Raw genomic sequence first — 10482 nt, forward strand, 5'->3', positions numbered from 1 at the left:
TAAGAAAAGGCAATATTCTATATATAGAAAGAAATCTCGATAGAAAATATTTTGATTGGAAAATTATCCATTTTTCTCTTAGACAAAAAGAAGATATTGAGGCTTGGGTTAAGATCGATACCAACAGTAATCCAAATACTAAAATTGGTATTAATAATTATTAAATAATTGATAAAATTGAGAAAAAAGGCCTGTGGAAGCAGACCTTGTCATTCTTCTCCTCAATGCCAGTGGATAAGTACACTAAGGCCGGAATGCTCTTTTATCATGTATGTGGATTACTTGGTCGATTACCTGATTGCACTAGTCTCATAGCCATCTCTTTAGAGAAAGTCAAATGGCAGAACAAGGAGATGTACTTGTATTTCTCTATTTTTCATCGGGATTGGCTTGGTCTTCAGTTAATGTTAATAAAGGACTCAAAAAGAAGTCCCTAAGGTAACTTGCTTACTCTGATATGATTAGTTCCGTGGGCTAGTAAGATCACTATTGAGGTGAGGGTCTGAAGGAGGCTCAATCTTTCACTATTCAGGAGCAAGAGAAAGCAAATGCGATCTAAGCAAGACGCCCTGGAATTCCATTCTGTAGGGAAGGAGGACCTACTGAATAAGTCTCCAATCAATCGTAGGCGGGTGAGAAAATTCGCTTTTTAAAAGCTCAATACAACAAAACTAAACTGACTGAATCGAACTTAAAACAACCAAATTGAATTAGCAAAAACTGAAGAAACCGAACTAATTTTGATTCAATTATTGGTGCACCAAATAGAAAACCAAAAATCGAACAAACAAATATGAATTTCATGAAAATCCAACCGAATAGACCAACACCCACCCTCAATTTGGATAATATATAGTTGAACTTGAGAAAAATAAAATGTTATAGAAGTTAAAGTTGAAAAATAATATTTGAAAGTTGAAAATATATTTTATGTTGAAGAAAAGTTATAATTATGTAAAGGAAAACCTTTAGCAATATTTCAAATATTATAAAGCTCAATATTTACAAAAATCATAATCATACCATTAACTCCAAATAATGAACTTAATTACTATCTTTGTTTCTATTAGTTTGACATTATTTTACTGCACACGAAATTTAATAAAGAATAGAAATTTTAAAATTTGTGATTTTAAATATATTATAATATCTATGTGACTATAAAAAATTTCATTAAGGAAATATAAAAAAGTATTTGAAAATAATGAAATGGGAGTGTAGTACTATTATTTACGGCAAATAATGAAACCGTAGTAAAAAGTTGGGCACAATAATGCCATATATCCAAAAGCAACATCGACAAAAATAGTTTGTGACCATCAGATCTTTACGCTTTGTCATTATTATTATTTTATTTTATTTTATTATTTTCTTGCCAATTAGATCTTTAAGCTGCGATCTCTACTTCTCGGCTCTACCAATCGGACCTCCGCCGGGACGATTTTCCTTCGACGGCGTCACACAAACCGGCCACCAAAAAACAGCCATTATCTTATAGATTTGGGACAAACAGACATTATTGGCAGTTGAGGAAAAGAGAAATAAATCAGGGCGAATTTGCTAAGGTGGAGAAGGCAAACGAGAGAAGGAGGATTTGGAAGAGGAAAAGGAGGAGATGAAGGGTGGAATAGGAGGTTCTCTTACGGCTAAGAGGCGATGGAAAGGTTTCGTAATTGCGGTTTTGGGCCTCGTTTTGCTTTCATTGCTCGTGCCTCTCGTCTTTCTGCTTGGCCTCCATAACGGTTTCCACTCTTCTGGTAATGCCGAAAGCTTTTGCTCATTGTAAATTGGATCTTTCATTGTTGTTTTACTACCTGTTCTTCATTAATCCAAGTGTATAGTGCAATTAGGCCATCCCCATTCTTTGTCCAAATTCTAACAATAGCTTTTTCAGTAATTATCATTTCGCTTCTTCACGCCCCTGCTGAAAAGAGAATGCCAATATATAAAGAGAAAAGAAGAAGAGAGATAACAAAAGAGTAACAAACCAAGGCGGATCCAAGATTTGAAGTTTATGGATTCCTACCACGGCCACAAGTTAATATTCAATAATGAGTGGGTTCAGAGTCAAATATTTATAGATATTTACTGAGTTTCTTAATAAATATACAGTGTCTATGAAAAAGCTAATGAGTTCACATGAACACATAGGTTACAAGCTAGATTCTGGTGACAAACCATGACTTTTATCATGTCATTGGGCATATATTTGCCCTTCTTAAGATAAAGATGAGGAAGACATATCTTAATGCAGCTTTTCAGTTTTAGCCATTTTGAAGAAGGATTTGCTCTAACTTGATCTGACATTTACTTTTTGCAGGATTTTCAACAGCACAACAAAGTTCATCCGCAGTAAGTACCTGCAGCATTTTAATGATATTGCCATTTAATAACTACTCATTGATTTTTTGAACTTTTTGGGGAACTCCTGATGGAATCAGAGTGGAGTTAGAGTCTACAGTCGACATAGTACTGCTAAGAATGTGAGTCAGTCAGAGGTAATTTCTTCTCCATAAGCAATTTGACAAGCTGTCGTCACTTTGAAAATTTTAGCGAGTAGAAGAAGTGGAAGTATCTTAATTTTCGATGCTAGATCTGTACTGGGCAACATATTTCTGTTCATCATTGCATTCTTGTTTTAAACACAGAGAAAGAGGTGATCATGATATATCTTACAGTTTTTGGTATCTTGTTGCAGGGTGATGAATCAAGACACATGGATGACCTAATGAGAAGACTGGAACCAACTTTTTCCAAGGTTTTCTTAAATTATTTTTTTTGTTGCTTGTTAAAAAGTTTAAGTTTTGCGATTTAAATGGACTGTTACTGAGTAGGTGAATAGCTATAATGGGTGCTTTACCTTAAAAGTGGACTTGAGTAAAGCTTACTAGCCGGTCTTTTCTCGAAAGTTTTCCTGGTCTTTTGGTTTTAGCTGTGAATAGCTTAGCATAATTTATGATGTGTGTTATTACAAAAAAGTTTTCTCTGAGCGAAAAGTTCATGCTTGAGGGATGCACCTAAGTGCTACTAAAAATAGGTAGTAATCTAATTAAAAAGCATGCAGCTTTTCATGAATAGATATTTGTACGCTATCATTACTGTTAATCAGTAGTTGCTCATGTGGGTCTTCTTACTCTATCTTTTGGTGTAGATGTTTGTTCTTGCTTGTCTCCCATTTTGCTTTCTTCTTCTACATCGTCTTACGTCTTCACTTAGAAGCTCTAAGATTCTAATTTGACCGTGCTATCAAATAGGGAAGGAAAAGAAAGTGAAGCTTTGTGCTTTATCAAAAGAAAAAGAGAGAGGAAGAAATAGAACCTTTATGTTGAAAAATGTCTATTATGAAGAAGCTTGAGACATATAGACTGCCGTAGTTGTTCAATGTAAAAACTACCGTTGCTTGTCTCAGTAATTTCAGCTTTCTATCATTTATGGTTATAATCTTGGAACAAATTGCATCTTATAGTTAAATGGGTATATAAAACTTGCTCGAAAGACCTCTAAGTTTCCATGTTCACTTTGTGTATAAGTTATTTGATTCATTTTTCTTCAATATCTTTTCAGGATATTAGGGAAAATTTTGTTGGGGAAGCGGAGAACAAGACTGCTGGTAGGACATATCCAACTTAATTATCTTAAGAGGAATATATATTTCACTCTATAATGTGTGATTATGTCTATGCATGATGCATATACAAATAAGTAATTTTTTCTTTTTGACAACGGTAACAATATACAAACAAGTATTCTTTTTATAGGTATAGACAAATTTTCTATGAATGTGCACATTCATGTAGAGATTGGTGTTTAGCCTTTTCTTTGAATGTGATCTTGCTTTTTTCCTTCTTAGTAGATGGAGCTTATGTAACCCCTAGCTCTAGATATATTTAGATTTTTAAGCTATTGATCTTTGCAATATTATTCTTTCAGGCTCTCCTTTGTTGGATGGGTTGCCCAAAGAACGCTCAAGAGCAAATGTATGTGGTTCCGCAACCTTATGTTTTTACATGTTCTCATCATAAAAATGAGTCTTTACATGTTGGTATTCTAATTCTTTTGTCTCCTGATACAATAAATAGTATTAACCTTACGTGTAGCAGAGCACAGGTGCTGCTGCTATGCATGCTGCCACTGAGAATATCAAAGGCATTGACGGCTCTCCTATGTTGGATGGGTTGCCGGAAAAACGCTCAAGAGCAAACGTATGTGGTTCCACAACCTTATGTTTTTACATGTTCTCATCATAAAAATGAGTCTTTACATATTGGTATTCTAATTCTTTTGTCTCCTTCTGATACAATAGTAAGTATTAACCTTATCTGTAGCAGAGCACAAGTGTCGCTGCTACGCATGCTGCCACTGAGAATATCAAAGGCATTGACGAGGGTGAGAAATTATGTGAGCTAAAATTTGGGAGCTATTGTTTATGGCGCCGCAATCATAAGGAAAAAGTGAATGATTTCATTGTGAGAAAGATGAAAGACTTGTTATATGTGGCCCGTGCTTATTATCCTAGCATTGCGAAGCTTCCGGCTCTTGACAAGCTGTCACAGGAAATGAAGCAAAACATTCAAGAGTTTGAGCGGGTGCTCAGTGTAACTACGATAGACAAAGATCTTCCCCCTCTGTATGAAATATTTTCCTTGCTACTATGCAACAAAAAATGTTTTACCTTTTCTCTTTTCTTAATCATCAAGTAATGTCAAAATATTTGATCTTATCTTCTTGTGATTATGAATGAGAAGGTGTAGCTTGCTTTTTATATGTTTGGAGAACGATCTCGACTTTGTGGTTGGTTAATGCTGTCTAAATCTTACTCCTTCATGAAACTTAGATGTAGCCCCTGCTCAACTCAGATAGATCAGGAGCAAACTGTTTGATACTAGTTGCAGAGTTCACATTCCTCTATTAACTACTCAGGCTTGATTGGCTCCTTTCCCTTCTCCTCCTATTTTTCTCCCTGTCTCTCTCTTTTCTCTTAGTGCTGGTGATTGAAAAATATTATTGGGATTTGGGAATTTGGTCAACTGTCTTGTCAAATAAGAAATCCTAGCAAATTAAAACTTTTTAAATAACATCCACCCTCTTCCTGAAATCTGATAATGGTAACAGAAGAAGCTTCCAATCATTGACCTGTTGCTATTCCTCTTTGAATCAAATTACTTTTAACCTGGTTTAGCTCAACTCCGCAAGTTGAGCTTAGTCTCTAATCTCCCTTTTAGTCTAATTACTTTTTTGCTGCATTTGTTTGTTCGCTTTTGTCAGGCTTAAAATATCTCAACTACGTGTTTCTTGTCTTCCACTTATTCTTTTGCTTGTAGGTAGAAGGAATCCTTAAAGTCATCTTTTGAGTATATTCTATAAATAAATTTTATGAAACGTTTTACGGAAATTCATGCTTTTGCTTGTTCACCAGGATTGATCAGAAGTTAACTAAGATGGAAGCTGTAATTGCTCAAGCAAAGGCATGCCGTGTAGATTGTAGTAATGTAGACAAGAAATTCAGACAGCTAGTTGATCTAACTGAAGATGAAGCTACTTTCCATATGAGACAGAGTGCCTTCCTCTACCAACTAGCAGTTCAAACCATGCCCAAGAGTCATCATTGCCTGTCAATGCGACTAACTGTAGAGTATTTTAGAGACCCTTCACCTGATATCGATCAGTCATTGGCAGAGAGACACTTGAATCCAGATCTTCACCACATTGTTATATTCTCCAACAATGTGCTGGCATCATCTGCCGTAATTAACTCCACTGTAATGCATGCTAAAGTATGGTTTGTGTATTCTATCTTCAATTGCAAAAAGTTTCTGTTGATAACACTTCTATCAGTTTTTCTGATTGTGTTTTCTTTTGTGTGCAGGAAAGTGAGAGTCAAGTATTTCATGTGGTAACAGATAGACAGAATTACTTTGCCATGAAGTTATGGTTCTCGAGGAACAAGTATATGGAGGCCACAGTCGAGGTGTTGAATATTGAAGATGTTAAGCTGGACAACAATAAGGCATCAACGTCAATTCATCTTTCCCTGCCTGATGAATATCGTGTCTCCTTCCACAAGGTTGATAGACCATCTACAACAGAATACTTATCTGTTTTTTCGCATTCCCATTATCTTCTTCCCGAGATATTCCGTAGTTTGAAGAAAGTAGTTGTCTTGGATGATGATGTTATTGTGCAAAGAGACTTGTCAGACTTATGGGGCATCTATATGGACGGGAAAGTGAATGGTGCGGTGCAGTCTTGCTCAGTTCGGCTGGTTCAGCTGAGGAAACTTTTTGGTAACAAGAGAGTGGATGAAACATCTTGTGCTTGGATGTCTGGATTAAATGTTGTTGATCTAGTGAGGTGGAGGGAACAAGATATTTCCGGAAGATACCTAAAGCTGGTAAAGGAGGTTAGTGACCTTTATTTTTCGACTTATATTTGTTGGTTTCACCGACTTTGCCTGCCAGATATAAGGCAAAGGCAAGTTAAATTTTGCTCTCTTTCTTTATTTTCATTTTTTGGAAGCTATATGGCTGGAGACTTTAGCTTCTTTTTTTCTATGCATTATTTCTAATGTGAAATAATTCCACAACACGACAAATCACATTTTTGATAAGTAAAACTGATTTCTATAATACTTGCTCCATAATGGTCCAAAAATGGTTACCATCTAGAGTGCTTCTCCATATTTCAAGTTTTGGTTGATACCCTTACACAATGTGGTCGTACTCTTACTTCTCAATATCACGTGCACCTATTTACAATAAGAATTTCTAAACTATTAGAGATAATGCCTCACATTGCTGTCTTTAGTCTTCATGAAAATATCTTATGCCCTCCTTAGTAGGCTAATCAGTTGGACATCTTTAATATCCATTGCACCCCCTTTAGGTTAGGACAAGAAAGATGAACTCAAGTGCCTTTGAGAAAACCCATATTAATAGAAGGTTATAAATAGTTCATTTTGTCTTCTCAAACAACTAAAAAGGATATAGTGAACTATGGGACTAGTTGTAGAGAGAAACTTTATTGTCGCTCTAACTCTGATATAGGCAAGAGTTTAAGGACACAAGACTTTGTGTGACCTATGCCAAGTGATGGACCAGCAAGGTCTTAAAAGGAGGCGGGAGGTTGGTTCTAAGTTTACTTGGGTCTTGGGACAAGGCGATAAATTCCCAATTTCCCGGTTAAGTTGTTGGAGTACCTGGGACAAGTTTTAACATGGTTCCAGGTGGTGTCAGATTTCAAGATCAATCTTAGAAAGTGTGATATTATTGCAGTTGATAAGGCGGTGGACATCGAGTCGCTGGCACATGTGTTAAATTGTAAAGTTGGAGTCCTTTCCACTACCTATCTTGGTTTGCCTCTAGAAGCTTTAAACAAGGATCAAGCAACATAGAATCCAGTATTCCAAGGGTCGAGAATTGACTTGTAAGGTGGCAGAAAAGATACTTGTCCAAAGGAGGCAAAGAAGTGCTCATTAAGAGCATTTTACCGATCATCCCCACGTATTTCATGCTCCAGCTAGTGTTTTAGAAAGTTTGAAATGCTTCAACGAAATTTTTATGTGATTAGTCAAACGGGGTAAGAAAGTTTCATGTGGTGCGATCGAAGATTATGATGAATCATAAGTGCTGGGAGGGCTTGGAATTAAAGACTTTAAGGTTTTCAAAAAGGCCTTATTAGGGAAATGATTATGGAGATTTGGGTGCAACGAACATGCTTTTTTGGAGAGAGAGGTGATAGTGGAAAAAATGGGGTTATGGAAGGGAATGGAGAACTGAGGATATCAATATGCCTTATGGATACTGATTTTAAGGGATTATTATGAAGGGATTTCGCGACAATGTGCTATTTAGGGAAGGGGAAGGGGAAGGGGAAGGGAGGAGGGTAAGTTTCTGCTGCAGAGGTGGTGCAGTAACAACACTTTGAAAACCTCTTCCCCAAACATTTAAAGAGTCTCGTGTCAAAAAGAGCTGCCAGTCAAACAAATCCCGAAGGTAGTCGCGGTACAAGATGGTGAAGTTTTCTGGAATTTGAGTTTTAGGAGGAATTTCTAAGTTGGGAGGGACAATGCTTCAGAGCTTGTAGATTTACTTCGTAAACAAAGTACTTCATGGAATAGCCACGACAGATAGAGGTGGGGGTGGGGAACAATGGAGTTTTTTTGTCAAGTCTTTTTTTTGAACAGGTAAAGTGGGTTTTATTTGTCAAGTCTTTTTATGAGAAGCTTTTGATAGGAAGGAGGCTTATAGCTCGATTTTGGATCCCTAGGATTCCGAGAAAGGTGTGTTCTTTCACGTGGCTAGCAATACCTTGCATGTTGCTTCTGAATTCAAACAAGGCCAGCGTCAAGGCGCGACATGCCACACCCTTGTTGTTGCCATGATATTGCCGATGGCTTTGTTCTGGGTCCTGACAAAAAATGAATGAATTAACTCCGATGGGGAAAAATATTGAACACATTTGTCAATTTGGAAAAAAGAAGAACAAGTTTTTTGATTTGAAAGAAATTGTCTAAAATCAGATGTGAGTCCGAGTCTGATTCTCACAAAGAGCAAGGTATAGATTTGATTACATGTTGTGAGTCAGATTTTTAAACCAAGTCCAATTTAAGTTCACTTCCAATATTTGTTTTTTTTTTGAGTTAACTATACTTGTGGAATTAAAATCAAACAAATAGCTAACAAGAATTAATTAAAGTTATAAAAGACACTAGTGTTGTAGCCCCTAATTAATTTGCTTTAGCTAATGGAAATTTCTTACTTTGTCTAATCGCTTGCCTTATTGATTAAGATTCAATTATGATGAACCTATTAAAATCTCCCAATAATAATGAGTGTATCCCAATTAAATTCTCCCAAACCTATGGAATGCTTTAAGTTCTACTTGATAAACTCCCAAATAAGAATCTAACTATTCTTAGCTCTAGACTCTATTAATTTTGTTATATAATCTTTACAAAACCTAATTCTTTACTAATTGATTCTGATCCAATCCTTCTTCCACATTCCCGAGTAAGAACTAAGATAGATTAGGTTTAATCTAGTGATGGCCATCAATAATTTACCAAATTAAGCATGGGATCAATTAAATAATCAAAATCCAAGCAACTATTGACAAGTAACGAATAACCCATTAACTTGCAAATCATTTGAGTGTTCAACCCCCACCTGAGAATTTAGCTACTCATGCTAGAAATTGAGGTAAAAGCAATAGAAATTAAAGGTAGATAATGCTAACTCTGTCTCGAATCCCTCCAGAAACTTGATGAAAAACCTTTCCAAAGTAGCTAAGTAAAACCCTTGTAAGTTTTCCGGCGGTTAAAGTTACTAAAAAACCAACCAAAATTCTATTCATAGTGTGTCTAAATTAATTACAGAGTTCTCTAAAATAACCCTACCAAAGTAACAATCGCAGTCCATGGTTCTAAATAGTGGTCCGTGTTTCTCGAAGATCCTGATGCCCTTTCTGAAGTTCCAGAACTGTGCTCCGCACAATCATTTCGCAGCACCACAATTTTAGGCCTTTTCAGCTTCAGAAAACTTCTTTCTTGGTTCATTTCGCGGTTCACGGTTCACCTTTATTTTCACAAGCCAAACTTTGACCGATGAACCAAAGTAATATAATAGTTTAAGCTTCAAGGAAGTATGAAATATACCCAAGATGAAATTATGTTGACGTCTAATATGAATGTTATTTAATCTTTTTCTCCTTTAATATGAATGTTATATAAGTTGTCACTGAAATGGGTTGAGAACCATGAGGTCTCAGGTTCAAATTCCAATGGAGGCAAAAATACTAGGTGATTTCTTCCTTTTTGTCCAAGTTCGTTGGGCAAAGTTACCCATTACCTATGCTGATGGGAGGTAGTAGGTACCTTGTGGAATTACTCGAGATGCGCGCAAGCTAGCCCGGACACCACGGTTATAAGAAAAAAGAAAACATGGAAACAAGAAAAGGCAATTTGTATGCTCTTAGACACAAACAGAAAATGATGGGAAAATATGAATCGCATTCATTTTAGTTCTCTCAATATAAATATTCAAGCTTGTTTTCTGTTGCTCCTCATATATGGCCTGCTACCTGCCTGAATAATGAAGTGTGATACTTTGAGTCTCCATTTCTTTTTGATGTGGAGTAGATTTTTGGTGTCCAGGGTTTAACCCTTTCCAGCCCCCACAAACTATGGGAAGCATAAAACTGATGGAAATACAAAACATTTTCTTTGTTGTTCTCTCAACATAAATATTCAAGCTTGTTTTGTGTTGTACCTTGCAAGTGGACTGCCACCCAACTAAATAAAGAATTCCCATATTTTGAGCTTTTGTTTCTTTTCATTTTGGAGTTCATGGGTTTACACTTTCAAGCCCCACAAACTATGGGTTTTTGAAGTCTATAACTGCAAACTAAAGAAACTCGTCGAGCATTCGTTCGACACACTCAACATCTATGGTTAAGGGATGGGGTCAGGGGTTTTCTTTTTTTTTT

At 36.2% G+C, this 10482-nt stretch overlaps 1 protein-coding gene across 5 annotated transcripts in view; it reads left to right on the forward strand.

Moving 5' to 3' along the window:
* The first annotated feature begins 1303 nt into the window (after window positions 1-1303).
* Window positions 1304-10482, forward strand: part of LOC109240463 (probable galacturonosyltransferase 7) — a 10380-nt gene continuing 1201 nt past the window's right edge. Inside the window, exons 1-10 of one of the 5 annotated variants that reach the window (XM_019407114.1) lie at window positions 1304-1757; window positions 2321-2352; window positions 2442-2498; window positions 2699-2758; window positions 3565-3610; window positions 3931-3977; window positions 4098-4202; window positions 4326-4627; window positions 5417-5774; window positions 5867-6400. In XM_019407114.1, the coding sequence (XP_019262659.1) occupies window positions 1616-1757; window positions 2321-2352; window positions 2442-2498; window positions 2699-2758; window positions 3565-3610; window positions 3931-3977; window positions 4098-4202; window positions 4326-4627; window positions 5417-5774; window positions 5867-6400 (1683 nt within the window). In that variant the 5' untranslated portion in view covers window positions 1304-1615. The remainder of the gene's footprint in view (window positions 1758-2320; window positions 2353-2441; window positions 2499-2698; window positions 2759-3564; window positions 3611-3930; window positions 3978-4097; window positions 4203-4325; window positions 4628-5416; window positions 5775-5866; window positions 6401-10482) is intronic. The other 4 variants (XM_019407116.1, XM_019407115.1, XM_019407117.1 and 1 more) reach the window with 4 other exon arrangements.

The sequence above is a fragment of the Nicotiana attenuata genome, unplaced genomic scaffold (genome assembly GCF_001879085.1).
Source record: "Nicotiana attenuata strain UT unplaced genomic scaffold, NIATTr2, whole genome shotgun sequence".
NCBI lineage: Eukaryota > Viridiplantae > Streptophyta > Magnoliopsida > Solanales > Solanaceae > Nicotiana > Nicotiana attenuata.